Raw genomic sequence first — 14858 nt, 5'->3', positions numbered from 1 at the left:
ACACACCTACTCATTCAAGGGTTTTTCTTTATTTTTAATATTTTATACATTGTAGAATAATAGTGAAGACATCAAAACTATGAAATAACACATATATAATCTTGTAGTAAACAAAAAATGTTAAACAAATAAAATACATTTTATATTTGAGATTCTTCAAAGTAGCCACCCTTTGCCTTGATGACAGCTTTGCACACTCTTGGCATTCTCTCAACCAGCTTCATGAGGAATGCTTTTCCAACAGTCATGAAGGAGTTCCCACATATGCTGAGCACTTTTTGGCTGCTTTTCCTTCACTCTGGGGTCCAACTCACCCCAAACCATCTCAATTGGGTTGAGGTCGGGTGATTGTGGAGGCCAGGTCATCTGATGCAGCACTCCATCACTCTCCTTGGTCAAATAGCCCTTACACAGCCTGGAACCGTTTATCCTGGTACTGTATATTCACTGTAGAATGCCCATTGTTGTAAAGTAACATGAAACTATTCCAACCAACCAACAGGGGTCACTCAAGAATTGTGAATGAAACGTTACAATTCATGTCACTGCCAACGTAGACCTCTGTCCTACTGACTGACTTACTGGTGTTATGCCTACACCTCTGGGGAGAAAATATTATAGCCCTTTTAAGTCATATTTCTATACTGAGTTGGACAATACTAGAATTGGAGAAGCACTCTGAGACCACAGTGATCACTTGCCATTTGTGGCCACAGTTGACACAGGCGGAATTGGAACTTTGTGGTGGAACAGCTGTCCTCAAACTGACTCGTTTGTCATCATGATTAACAGTAAGTATGTTACTACGGTTACAGAGAAGAACCTTTTGTATGTCATGTTCCTTTCACCACAACCATTTACATAATCATTTTACTTTCAATTGGTCAATTCCTCAAACCACTAAACCAGAGATAAAGGGTACAGGAAGAAGTTAAAGAATACTGTCAAATCAGGTTATTCAGTGACCTGTAGTGCAAAGAATACTGACTAACCAGTTGTTCTTATTTTCTGCTGCAAACTGTAAAATCAGCTCATTAAGTTACAGTAGTGGGAGGGGCATCAGGTGTGTGTGTTAGCATAGCAGTGCCCAAATAAGGCAGTAGGTGTACAACCCCACCTCCAGCCCCAGTCTTCCTCCCTACACTAGTCTGGCAGAGTGACAGGTGGGAGGGGTGGGAGGGGAGGAGACGGTGTTAACAGTATCCAGGTAGGCTACAGGTACAGCTACCTCCAGCCCCAGTCTTCCTACTCTTAGCAGAGGTGGAGGCAGAGGAAACCCAGACAGGTGTCATGTGTGTAGGCTACGGGCCATGGGACGGATGAAAATATGAACTGGGCTGTACTCCTTCAGGTCAGTCAATCATTAGAGAATTTCCTTATCGCTTAATTAATGAATCACTGTACGGCAATGTATCTGTCATATCATCTGTCATATTATATCTTAATATATGCCATTCTTGTATCTATGTAATTGTCTAATAAATATTAGTTCACCAAAGGTCAGTGAACCGCCATAGGTCAATATGAGTGCAGTATCTGTGACTACATCTTCTCGTTCATGCATTGACACAGACTGATGAATAGTTTTCTCTGGAAGCTAATAGAAGGCAATATGACAGTGTTATCTTTGACTACATTCATTCGTAACCTGTTTATTTAGTTACTCTGGCAGCATAGTATTATTGTTGATCATTACTTGGTCCTTGTTTTGGTACCTCTCATATCACAGGGAGCTAGTATATGGGTGATAGGTCATGGGTTATGGGATATTGTTGAGAAAAAAGTCACAAAGTCCTTGAGTTAATGGGTTACTGTTGTGACTGGGAGCACATGAAAAAGAAGACACTCTACACTCCTTGGGTGTATAAAGAATAATGCTCAAGGAGAGCTATTATTCACTATTATTTAATATGGAACATCGTCATGTAAATATGTAAATTGTAATGTAAATGATCTGCATGTGTTTTGTTAAGTGCTTTTTTATAATGATTCTTTATAATTCCACAAGCATGTTTTGTCATTAGTCATGGTGAAGTAGGTTTGAATAGTAAGTGGATGGGGGAGGGGGGTGGGGGGTGAGATGCATCAGATTATATTACAATACTGCTGCACACACATGATTTGTCCCCAATGCCACCCTAATTCCCCAAATAGTGCACAGAGGTACTGCACTGGGCCCTGGTCAGAAGTACTGCACTGGGCCCTGGTCAGAAGTAGTTCACTGGGTCCTGGTCAGAAGTACTGCACTGGGTCCTGGTCAGAAGTACTGCACTGGGCCCTGGTCAGAAGTAGTTCACTGGGTCCTGGTCAGAAGTACTGCACTGGGTCCTGGTCAGAAGTACTGCACTGGGTCCTGGTCAGAAGTAGTTCACTGGGTCCTGGTCAGAAGTACTGCACTGGGTCCTTGTCAGAAGTAGTTCACTGGGTCCTGGTCAGAAGTAGTTCACTGGGTCCTGGTCAGAAGTACTGCACTGGGTCCTGGTCAGAAGTAGTTCACTGGATCCTGGTGAGAAGTAGTTCACTGGGTCCTGGTCAGAAGTAGTTCACTGGGTCCTGGTCAGAAGTACTGCACTGGGTCCTGGTCAGAAGTACTGCACTGGGTCCTGGTCAGAAGTAGTTCACTGGGTCCTGGTCAGAAGTAGTTCACTGGGTCCTGGTCAGAAGTAGTTCACTGGGTCCTGGTCAGAAGTACTGCACTGGGTCCTGGTCAGAAGTAGTTCACTGGGTCCTGGTCAGAAGTAGTTCACTGGGTCCTGGTCAGAAGTACTGCACTGGGTCCTGGTCAGAAGTACTGCACTGGGTCCTGGTCAGAAGTAGTTCACTGGGTCCTGGTCAGAAGTAGTTCACTGGGTCCTGGTCAGAAGTACTGCACTGGGTCCTGGTGAGAAGTACTGCACTGGGTCCTGGTCAAAAGTAGTTCACTGGGTCCTGGTCAGAAGTACTGCACTGGGTCCTGGTCAGAAGTAGTTCACTGGGTCCTGGTCAGAAGTACTGCACTGGGTCCTGGTCAAAAGTAGTTCACTGGGTCCTGGTCAGAAGTACTGCACTGGGTCCTGGTCAGAAGTAGTTCACTGGGTCCTGGTCAGAAGTACTGCACTGGGTCCTGGTCAAAAGTACTGCACTGGGTCCTGGTCAGAAGTACTGCACTGGGTCCTGGTCAGAAGTAGTTCACTGGGTCCTGGTCAGAAGTACTGCACTGGGTCCTGGTCAGAAGTACTGCACTGGGTCCTGGTCAGAAGTAGTTCACTGGGTCCTGGTCAGAAGTACTGCACTGGGTCCTGGTCAGAAGTAGTTCACTGGGTCCTGGTCAGAAGTACTGCACTGGGCCCTGGTCAGAAGTAGTTCACTGGGTCCTGGTCAGAAGTACTGCACTGGGTCCTGGTCAGAAGTAGTTCACTGGGTCCTGGTCAGAAGTACTGCACTGGGTCCTGGTCAGAAGTAGTTCACTGGGTCCTGGTCAGAAGTACTGCACTGGGTCCTGGTCAGAAGTACTGCACTGGGTCCTGGTCAGAAGTAGTTCACTGGGTCCTGGTCAGAAGTAGTTCACTGGGTCCTGGTCAGAAGTAGTTCACTGGGTCCTGGTCAGAAGTAGTTCACTGGGTCCTGGTCAGAAGTAGTTCACTGGGTCCTGGTCAGAAGTAGTTCACTGGGTCCTGGTCAGAAGTAGTTCACTGGGTCCTGGTCAGAAGTACTGCACTGGGTCCTTGTCAGAAGTAGTTCACTGGGTCCTGGTCAGAAGTAGTTCACTGGGTCCTGGTCAGAAGTAGTTCACTGGGTCCTGGTCAGAAGTAGTTCACTGGGTCCTGGTCAGAAGTACTGCACTGGGTCCTTGTCAGAAGTAGTTCACTGGGTCCTGGTCAGAAGTACTGCACTGGGTCCTGGTCAGAAGTAGTTCACTGGGTCCTGGTCAGAAGTACTGCACTGGGTCCTGGTCAGAAGTAGTTCACTGGGTCCTGGTCAGAAGTACTGCACTGGGCCCTGGTCAGAAGTAGTTCACTGGGTCCTGGTCAGAAGTACTGCACTGGGTCCTGGTCAGAAGTAGTTCACTGGGTCCTGGTCAGAAGTACTGCACTGGGTCCTGGTCAGAAGTAGTTCACTGGGTCCTGGTCAGAAGTACTGCATTGGGTCCTGGTCAGAAGTACTGCACTGGGTCCTGGTCAGAAGTAGTTCACTGGGTCCTGGTCAGAAGTAGTTCACTGGGTCCTGGTCAGAAGTAGTTCACTGGGTCCTGGTCAGAAGTAGTTCACTGGGTCCTGGTCAGAAGTAGTTCACTGGGTCCTGGTCAGAAGTAGTTCACTGGGTCCTGGTCAGAAGTAGTTCACTGGGTCCTGGTCAGAAGTACTGCACTGGGTCCTTGTCAGAAGTAGTTCACTGGGTCCTGGTCAGAAGTAGTTCACTGGGTCCTGGTCAGAAGTAGTTCACTGGGTCCTGGTCAGAAGTACTGCACTGGGTCCTTGTCAGAAGTAGTTCACTGGGTCCTGGTCAGAAGTAGTTCACTGGGTCCTGGTCAGAAGTAGTTCACTGGGTCCTGGTCAGAAGTAGTTCACTGGGTCCTGGTCAGAAGTACTGCACTGGGTCCTTGTCAGAAGTAGTTCACTGGGTCCTGGTCAGAAGTAGTTCACTGGGTCCTGGTCAGAAGTAGTTCACTGGGTCCTGGTCAGAAGTAGTTCACTGGGTCCTGGTCAGAAGTACTGCACTGGGTCCTTGTCAGAAGTACTGCACTAAATAGGAATAGGGTGCCATTTAGGACTCAGGAACAGTCCCTTGTTTTAAATGAGCCACTGAGGTAGAAATGTCACTGTTGATAATAGATCTTTAAAGGAGGGAAGATTTTTTCATCCTAGCCTACTTCAGGGGGAAATTCCAAGGATTATAATTTCCTCAGATGAATGTTTTTTCTCCTCACAACAATTTCTCTCCAGTGTTTAAGTTCCCTATTCAGGTTCTCCTTTAGAACGTGGTACATATCAGTGGTTTACTTCACACCAAGTGTTCCAAGTCCTACGTTTTCATTTCTATGTTCTCCTTTAGAACGTGCTGGTCACAGTCCATCTCAGGCAGATCCTGTGCTACGGTTCTGTTCGGCTCTCGGTTCCAGAGGAGCAGGAGGCTGGGGTCCGGGTCGGGTCCATCGGGTCCACGTTCCCCCCCCTTTACCAGCTCCTGACCCAGTTCTACCTCAGGGTGGACCAGGGGACAGGGGATGTCTACACCACCGACAACAGGTGGTTATTTATGGAAACTCATTCGAGATGTGGTAGCCTACAGGCCTTCTGACTGTTTCTTTACATAACTGGATGGATTTCTGCACTTATTTGACATTTGTTATTGCTGTATGTTTGTAATATATAGCGGCTGCTGATAAAGACACTTCCTCTTGACTAGTAGCAAAGTAATTATCTACACTATGTGACCAGAAGTATGTGGACATCTGCTCGTCGAAAATCTCATTCCAAAGTCATGGGCATTAATATGGAGTTGGTCCCCCCTTTGCTGATACGGGCGGCAGGGTATCCTAGTGGTTAGAGTGTTGGACTAGTAACCGAAAGGTTGCAAGTTCGAATCCCTGAGCTCACAAGTTACAAATCTGTCGTTCTGCCCCTGAACAGGCAGTTAACCCACTGTTCCTAGGCCGTCATTGAAAATAAGAATTTGTTCTTAACTGACTTGCCTAGTAAAATAAAGGTACAAAAATATATATATATAACAGCCTCCACTCCTTTGGGAAGGCTTTCATATTAGATGTTGGAACACTTCAGCCACAAGGGCATTAGTAAAGTCGGGCACTGATGTTGGGCGATTAGGTCTGGCTCGCAGTCGGCGTACCAATTAATCCCAAAGGTTTTCGATGGGGTTGAGGTAAGGACTCTGTGCAGGACAGTCAAGTTCTTCCACACCAATCTCGACAAATAATTTCTGTATGGACCTCGCTTTGTGCACAGGGGCATTGTCATGCTGAAACAGGAAAGGGCCATCTCCAAACTGTTGCCACAAAGATGGAAGCACAGAATCATCTAGAATGTCATTGTATGCCCTAGCGTTAAGAATTCCCTTCACTAAGGGGCCTAGCCAAAACCATGAAAAACAGCCCCAGACCATTATTCCTCCTCCACCAAACTTTACAGTTGGCACTATGCATTGGGGCAGGTAGCGTTCTCCTGGCATTCGCCAAACCCAGATTCATCCATCGGACTGCCAGATGGTGAAGCGTGATTCATCACTCCAGAGAACTCGTTTCCACTGCTCCAGAGTCCAATGGTGGTGAGCTTTGGCATTGCGCATGGTGATCTTAGGCTTGTGTGCAGCTGCTCGGCCATGGAAAACCATTTTATGAAGCTCCCGAATAATCGTTATTGTGCTGACGTTGCTTCCAGAGGCAGTTTAGAACTTGATAGTGAGTGTTGCAACCGAGGACGGACGATTTTTACACCCTACACACTTCAGCACTCGATGGTCCCGCTCTGTGAGCTTGTGTGGCCTACCACAGCCGCGATAACAGTACTTACAGTTGTCCGGGCAGCTCTAGCTGGGCAGAAATTTGACTAACTGACTTGTTGGAAAGGTGGCATCCTATTACGGTGCCACGTTAAAGTCACTGAGCTCTTAAGTACGGGCCATTATACTGCCAAAGTTTGTCCATGGAGATTGCATGGCTGTCTGTTAGATTTTACACACCTATCAGCAACGGGTGTGGCTGAAATAGCCGATTCCACTAATTTGAAGGGGTATCCACGTACTTTTGTATATATAGTGTATGTTGTAACAGTAATTTATCCATCTATCTATTGCAGGATGGACCGAGAGGCCCTGTGTCCTGACCAACTCCAGGCTGAGGAGTGTATCGTCCCACACGACGCCATCGTGGGCCCTGAGGCAGAGCTGGTGAAGTTCATGGTAGTAGTAGAGGACATCAATGACCACGCTCCTCACTTTGACAACACTGAGATCCATCTGAGTGTCTCTGAGGATGTGGCTGTAGGGGCCAGTTTCTTATTGGACGACCAGGCAGAGGACAGAGACATGGGAAGTAACGGACAGCTGCAGTACCACCTAGAGGGCGCCGGTGGGTTTTTCAGTGTGACAGTAGAAGAAGAAGATGAAGTGGCCATTTTCTTTTTGGTTGTGCGACAAGGACTAGACCGCGAGAAGCAGGATCTTCATGAGATGACTCTAGTGGCAACAGACTGTGGTTCTACCCCACTAAGCGCCACAGCAACGTTATTCATAAAAGTGACTGACGTGAATGACAACTGCCCAGAGATTACCCTGGGCAGCACCCAGAAGGTGGTTATTACAGAGGACACACCCAGAGACACAGTAGTAGCCAGGGTCAGAGCCACAGACCTAGACCTGGGCCCCAACGCTGCCATTACCTACTCCCTCAGCCCCAAGGTCTCAGAACGGGCAAGGGAACTCTTCAGTCTGAACAGTCACACTGGCCTGATCAGCCTGAGAGGAGACCTCAGAGACCGCCACAGTGACAGTGTTAGTGACAGGGGAGAGGAGGTGGTGTTGAAAGTGTTAGCCAGCGGCCCCCACTGCCCCCCTGCAGACACTCAGGTAACCGTATCCCTGCTCCCCGCTCCATACCAGGAGAATGGCATAAAGATCAGGTTCATAGCAGAGCATCAAAACCAGACGATAGTGTTGCAGGAAAACCAGCCCCCCACTGTCTTGGCTTTGCTAGAGCTACCGGGGGATACTACTAGTGTTAGAGGCTCATCGTATCTCTCCATTGAAGGAGAGGTGCCGTTCTCTTTGAGCCGGCAGAATGGCAAATACCTCCTGTCGACATCAAAGCCTTTAGACTACGAGGTGAAGAGTGAATATCATGTTTCTGTAGTGATGCGTGGTGATGTTGAAGAGCCTGCAGCTTACGGCTTCCCCAGGAGAGAGATCCAGGTGAGGGTGGTGGATGTGAATGATAATGCTCCACAGTTTCTCCAGAGTCACTATCTGATAGACATAGAGGAGAATAACCCCCCTGGGGCGTTTCTGCTGAAAGTTAGGGCGCAGGATGCAGACAGCGGTCAGAACGGGCAGGTCACTTACAAACTGGATCGACCATCACACACGGCGGCAGCGATAGCCCTTTATAGAATCGACCAGAACACAGGTCAGCTGACAGTTTCTGTACCACTGGACAGAGAACAACAGGATGTTCACAGATTGACAGTTGTAGCCAGAGATAACGGCTCTCCTCCATTAGAGTCCTCTGTGATGGTGACGATCACCGTCCTGGACCAGAATGATAACGCTCCTGTCTTCATCACCCCTCACTTCATGTTCTTCATCCCTGAGAATATACCTCTCCTGGCCCAGGTGGGGAAGGTGGGGGTGTCAGACATAGACGCAGGGCTTAACGGGGATGTGGAGGTGAGGGTGGTGAACAGCAGTGGCAGCCCCTTCGTCATAGACAACGCCCAGGGGACGCTGCGCTGCATGGCCGATGTCGACCGCGAGAAGCAGGACCGCTACGAGTTAGATCTGCTCGCCACCGACAACGGACGCCCGTCACCTCTGACCTCCGTCGCCAGGGTAACAGTGTTCATCGAGGATGTCAACGACAACCAGCCCCAGGTCATCCTTCCCAGCAGCAACCTGTCGTGTCTCACCATCTCCACTGGGACCACCACGGGCACCATGGTAACCAAGATCTACGCCATCGACAAGGACTCAGGGTTAAACTCGGAGATCACATACACCATTGCAGCGCGGGAACCACCGGGCACCTCTACATCATCCCATCACCACAGCAGCAGTCCCTTCCAGCTGGACGCTCGGTCTGGTAACGTGACCTTAGCCCAGAGGCTCATGGGTAAGGACCTGGGGATGCACCACCTGTTCATCGTGGTGACTGACGGTGGGAAACCAGCACCCCTCCACACCACCGTCTGGGTCAATCTGCTGGTCAACGACACCTTGGAACCATGCCATCTGGACACCATGCCCAGATCCCTGCCCTACAGACTGGCACAGACGCCCTCCGAAACCCCCTCCGAGATGCCCGTCTGCGACAGACACACTCAGTTGATCCTGCTGCTAGGCCTGGGCATGATGGTGGCCTCGCTCTGTCTGTTTCTGGCCACGGTTGTTTTATACATGAAACAGAGGAAGAGATCTAGAGGGGAACAACAGCAGAGGAGGGAGATAAATGAGGAGAATCAGATTCCTCTACGCATTCCGGAGAGATATTTCTTAGAACGAGAGAGAGGCTTGTTCTGATTGGACTCTATATTATGAATTGTTGACGTTTCTTGTATACCTTTTTAAAAGCATGAAATGCTTAAAATTAAATACAATTAAAATACATTTTCACTATTTTCACACAAAGGAGTCTCTCTCTTTCAATATTCTAAAATGAAACGCTCTGGTTCAATGTCTGATACAATCCAATATACATTTTATCAAGCAAATGAATGAAGGACTGAAGAAATAAAGAAAACAGCTTTAATATTAAGGTGAGGTGATGAATTAAAGAACATCATTGATGTCAGGGTGGCCTAGTGGTTAGAGCATTGGACTAATAACCAGAAGGTTGCAAGTTCAAACCCCCGAGCTGACAAGGCACAAATCTGTCATTCTGCCCCTGAACAGGCAGTTAACCCACTGTTCCAATTTTTTCTTAACTGACTTGCCTAGTAAAATAAATAAAAAGTATAACAAATGAAAGGAACATTTCTTTCTTCATTTGCTGTGAGCTTAATATTTAATTTACTTCAGCAAATTGTAGACTAAAATTAGCAGCAGAAACTAACCCAAAGTAATGCAAACAAAGACAAGACTGTGTGACTTGTTTGTTTATATGCCAAATAGCACCCTATTCCCAACATAGTGCCCTACTTTTGGAATGGCTCTGGTCAGAAGTAGTGCACTATATAGGGAATAGGGTGATATTTGGGACACAGCATATATCTAATCAAAATGTGAGTGAGAATGAAATCTGAGACATTCAAGGAAATCATTAACGAGATAAATGTGACCTGTCAACAGAGGCAGACGTTGATGTTCAATAAGGGATACACGTTTTGAATTTGTATGTAAGTAAATGTGAGAAGAAGAAAACACAAAGTGAAAGTGATTTTAATCACAAGATCTTAATGTTTGGTTTCCATTCTCTTTAGCATAATCCCTAGTGAGATCTTTATGTTTGGTTTCCATTATCTTTAGCCTAAACCATAGTGAGATCTTTATGTTTGGTTTACATTATCTTTAGTCCAATCCATAGTGAGATCTTTATGTTTGGTTTCCATTATCTTAAGTCTAATCCCTAGTGAGATCTTTATGTTTGATTTCCATTATCTTTAGCCTAATCCCTTGTGAGATCTTTATGTTTGGTTTCCATTATCTTTAGCCTAATCCCTAGTGAGATCTTTATGTTTGGTTTCCATTATCTTTAGCCTAATCCCTAGTGAGATCTTTATGTTTGGTTTCCATTATCTTTAGCCTAATCCCTAGTGAGATCTTTATGTTTGGTTTCCATTATCCTTAGTCTAATCCCTAGTGAGATCTTTATGTTTGGTTTCCATTATCTTTCGCCTAATCCCTAGTGAGATCTTTATGTTTGGTTTCCATTATATTTAGCCTAATCCCTAGTGAGATCTTTATGTTTGGTTTCCATTATCTTTAGTCTAAACCATAGTGAGATCTTTATGTTTGGTTTCCATTCTCTTTAGCATAATCCCTAGTGAGATCTTTATGTTTGGTTTCCATTATCTTTAGACTAATCCCTAGTGAGATCTTTATGTTTGATTTCCATTATCTTTAGCCTAATCCCTTGTGAGATCTTTATGTTTGGTTTCCATTATCTTTAGCCTAATCCCTAGTGAGATCTTTATGTTTGGTTTCCATTATCTTTAGCCTAATCCCTAGTGAGATCTTTATGTTTGGTTTCCATTATCCTTAGTCTAATCCCTAGTGAGATCTTTATGTTTGGTTTCCATTATCTTTCGCCTAATCCCTAGTGAGATCTTTATGTTTGGTTTCCATTATCTTTAGCCTAATCCCTAGTGAGATCTTTATGTTTGGTTTCCATTATCTTTAGCCTAATCCCTAGTGAGATCTGTATGTTTGGTTTCCATTATCTTTAGCCTAATCCCTAGTGAGATCTTTATGTTTGGTTTCCATTATCTTTAGCCTAATCCCTAGTGAGATCTTTATGTTTGGTTTCCATTATCTTTAGTCAAATCTCTAGTGAGATCTTTATGTTTGGTTTCCATTATCTTTAGTCTAATCCCTAGTGAGATCTTTATGTTTGGTTTCCATTATCTTTAGTCTAATCCCTAGTGAGATCTTTATGTTTGGTTTCCATTATCTTTAGCCTAATCCCTAGTGAGATCTTTATGTTTTGTTTCCATTATCTTTAGCCTAATCCCTAGTGAGATCTTTATGTTTGGTTTCCATTATCTTTAGCCTAATCCCTAGTGAGATCTTTATGTTTTGTTTCCATTATCTTTAGCCTAATCCCTAGTGAGATCTTTATGTTTGGTTTACATTATCTTTAGCCTAATCCCTAGTGAGATCTTTATGTTTTGTTTCCATTATCTGATCTATCAGCCGAACACAAAATGCCTAACAAGACCCAACATTCTTTGATCTAGTGTTTTCAAACCTGGGAGACAGCTACCCCTCTATTTCTATTTGTGCACCAGCTGTTTTTTTCTTTAAGGAATAAAACAACAAAAACAAGACATGAAAATTACTTGTGTCCCTAAATAAACAGTAGGTGAACTGAATAGTCACTCACTGTAAACCTGAAGTAGTGAGAAGACCATGAACTGTCTGTGTGGGGTATCAGGTGTTAAGCAACTGTACGCTAGTCCCTTAATGATGACAGTGAGGAGAGAAACACAGAGCAGCTCTTGGCCTGAAGACTGAGATCTTGTTCATACAAACCTGGGTTCAAACAGTGTTTGAAATCTTTCAAATACTTGATCTATGCTTAATTGAGCTTGTCTGCCGCAACGGAACCAATAGAATAATACCTGAAACATGCAAACTCCGCCCATCTGGCACTCCAGGGAGCCTCAAGCAAATGCTCAAAGACTTTTATGATTTCAAATACTATTTGAACCCAGGTCTGGTCTAAACTGAGGTAAGGCCCAGGTTAAGTTGATTAGAGCTTTCTCCGATTTCCCTCTCTGACTGATGGCTGCTCTCGGGTATTTAGACACACTAAAGGGTTTAATGTTCCTCTTGAGGGGAGGTGATGAAAGTTCCTCCAAGGAGCTGCTTAGAGGACTGCAGGAGGCCGTGGATCAGGTAGGTAGGGAGGCTGAGGAGGTGGGGTGTGGTGTGGTGAGGATTGGGGAAGGCAGGAGAGACAGGTGGGAGGTGGTGGGGAGGGGTGGTGACAGTGGAAGCGGTAAGGATGCAGTGGGAGAGACGGAGTGAGGGGCTATAAATTGCATATGGACAGACAGGTGAGAGGCCGGGGGAGTAATTGGGGGAGGGGTTGTATGGGTCAACAGACAGGTGAGATGCTGGGGGGCAGATGGGGAGGGTTGTATGGGTCAACAGACAGGTGAGAGGCTGGGGGGGCAGATGGGGGAGGGTTGTATGGGTCAACAGACAGGTGAGAGGCTGGGGGGGCAGATGGGGGAGGGTTGTATGGGTCAACAGACAGGTGAGAGGCTGGGGGGGCAGATGGGGGAGGGTTGTATGGGTCAACAGACAGGTGAGATGCTGGGGGGCAGATGGGGAAGGGGTTGTATGGGTCAACAGACAGGTGAGAGGCTGGGGGGCAGATGGGGGAGGGTTGTATGGGTCAACAGACAGGTGAGAGGCTGGGGGGCAGATGGGGGAGGGTTGTATGGGTCAACAGACAGGTGAGAGGCTGGGGAGGGGGATGGGGGAGGGGTTGTATGGGTCAACAGACAGGTGAGATGCTGGGGGGCAGATGGGGAGCGTTGTATGGGTCAACAGACAGGTGAGAGGCTGGGGAGGGGGATGGGGAGGGGTTGTATGGGTCAACAGACAGGTGAGAGGCTGGGGGGGTCAGATGGGGGAGGGGTTGTATGGGTCAACAGACAGGTGAGAGGCTGGGGGCAGATGGGGGAGGGTTGTATGGGTCAACAGACAGGTGAGAGGCTGGGGAGGGGATGGGGGAGGGGTTGTATGGGTCAACAGACAGGTGAGATGCTGGGGGCAGATGGGGGAGGGTTGTATGGGTCAACAGACAGGTGAGAGGCTGGGGAGGGGGATGGGGGAGGGGTTGTATGGGTCAACAGACAGGTGAGAGGCTGGGGGGCAGATGGGGGAGGGGGATGGGGGAGGGGTTGTATGGGTCAACAGACAGGTGAGAGGCTGGGGGGGGTCAGATGGGGGAGGGGTTGTATGGGTCAACAGACAGGTGAGAGGCTGGGGGGGCAGATGGGGGAGGGGTTGTATGGGTCAACAGACAGGTGAGAGGCTGGGGGGCAGATGGGGGAGGGGTTGCATGGGTCAACAGACAGGTGAGAGGCTGGGGGGCAGATGGGGGAGGGGAGGGGTTGTATGGATCAACAGACAGGTGAGAGGCTGGGGGGGCAGATGGGGGAGGGGTTGTATGGGTCATCAGACAGGTGAGAAGCAGCAGCAGCAAGGCACACCACCATCTCAAGTCACAGAGCGAGCCCTCCCTCCATCACCCGATATCTGCCATTCTCACTTCACTAATGTAGTGTTAGATCACATTTCACCCAGCCAGGACAGAACCCAGCCAGGACAGAACCCAACCAGAACAGAACCCAGCCAGGACAGAACCCAGCCAGGACAGAACCCAGCCAGGACAGAACCCAACCAGAACAGAACCCAGCCAGGACAGAACCCAGCCAGGACAGAACCCAACCAGAACAGAACCCAGCCAGAACAGAACCCAGCCAGGACAGAACCCAGCCAGGACAGAACCCAACCAGGACAGAACCCAGCCAGGACAGAACCCAGCCAGGACAGAACCCAACCAGAACAGAACCCAGCCAGGACAGAACCCAGCCAGGACAGAACCCAGCCAGGACAGAACCCAACCAGAACAGAACCCAACCAGAACAGAACCCAGCCAGGACAGAACCCAGCCAGGACAGAACCCAGCCAGGACAGAATACGCTGTTAGAAGAGTAGTGTGTAGACCAGATGTGATTGTCTGTTATAGAATAGAGTCGTGTCAGCTCTCTTCCCTGTCAAAGGCCCTGTTCAGGACAACGTTACAGAAGAGACCCCTGACATGTTGCCTGTTGTGTAGACCAGATGTGATTATAGAGTAGGGAGTTGTGTTGCCTGTTGTGTAGACCAGATGTGATTATAGAAGAGACCCCTGTCATGTTGCCTGTTGTGTAGACAAGATGTGATTATAGAAGAGACCCCTGACATGTTGCCTGTTGTGTAGACCAGATGTGATTATAGAGTAGGGAGTTGTGTTGCCTGTTGTGTAGACCAGATGTGATTATAGAGTAGGGAGTCGTGTTGCCTGTTGTGTAGACCAGATGTGATTATAGAGTAGGGAGTTGTGTTGCCTGTTGTGTAGACCAGATGTGATTATAGAGTAGGGAGTTGTGTTGCCTGTTGTGTAGACCAGATGTGATTATAGAGTAGGGAGTTGTGTTGCCTGTTGTGTAGACCAGATGTGATTATAGAGTAGGGAGTTGTGTTGCCTGTTGTGTAGACCAGATGTGATTATAGAGTAGGGAGTTGTGTTGCCTGTTGTGTAGACCAGATGTGATTATAGAATAGGGAGTCATGTTGCCTGTTGTGTAGACCAGATGTGATTATAGAGTAGGGAGTTGTGTTGCCTGTTGTGTAGACCAGATGTGATTATAGAGTAGGGAGTTGTGTTGCCTGTTGTGTAGACCAGATGTGATTATAGAGTAGGGAGTTGTGTTGCC

General features: G+C 47.4%; 1 protein-coding gene across 1 annotated transcript; it reads left to right on the top strand.

Moving 5' to 3' along the window:
- Nucleotides 1-1226: 1226 nt before the first annotated feature.
- LOC118378410 (protocadherin-20-like) lies at nt 1227-9333 on the top strand. Its single transcript, XM_035765387.2, has 3 exons — nt 1227-1351; nt 5032-5225; nt 6792-9333. The coding sequence occupies exons 1-3, from the start codon at nt 1328-1330 to the stop codon at nt 9223-9225; spliced, it is 2652 nt and encodes an 883-aa protein (XP_035621280.1). The 5' UTR covers nt 1227-1327; the 3' UTR covers nt 9226-9333.
- Nucleotides 9334-14858: the final 5525 nt, after the last annotated feature.

Source organism: Oncorhynchus keta, chromosome 4 (genome assembly GCF_023373465.1).
Source record: "Oncorhynchus keta strain PuntledgeMale-10-30-2019 chromosome 4, Oket_V2, whole genome shotgun sequence".
NCBI classification, from domain to species: Eukaryota; Metazoa; Chordata; class Actinopteri; order Salmoniformes; family Salmonidae; genus Oncorhynchus; species Oncorhynchus keta.
The sequence above is the reverse complement of the archived record's forward strand: the minus strand, read 5'-3'. Positions and strand labels throughout refer to the sequence as shown.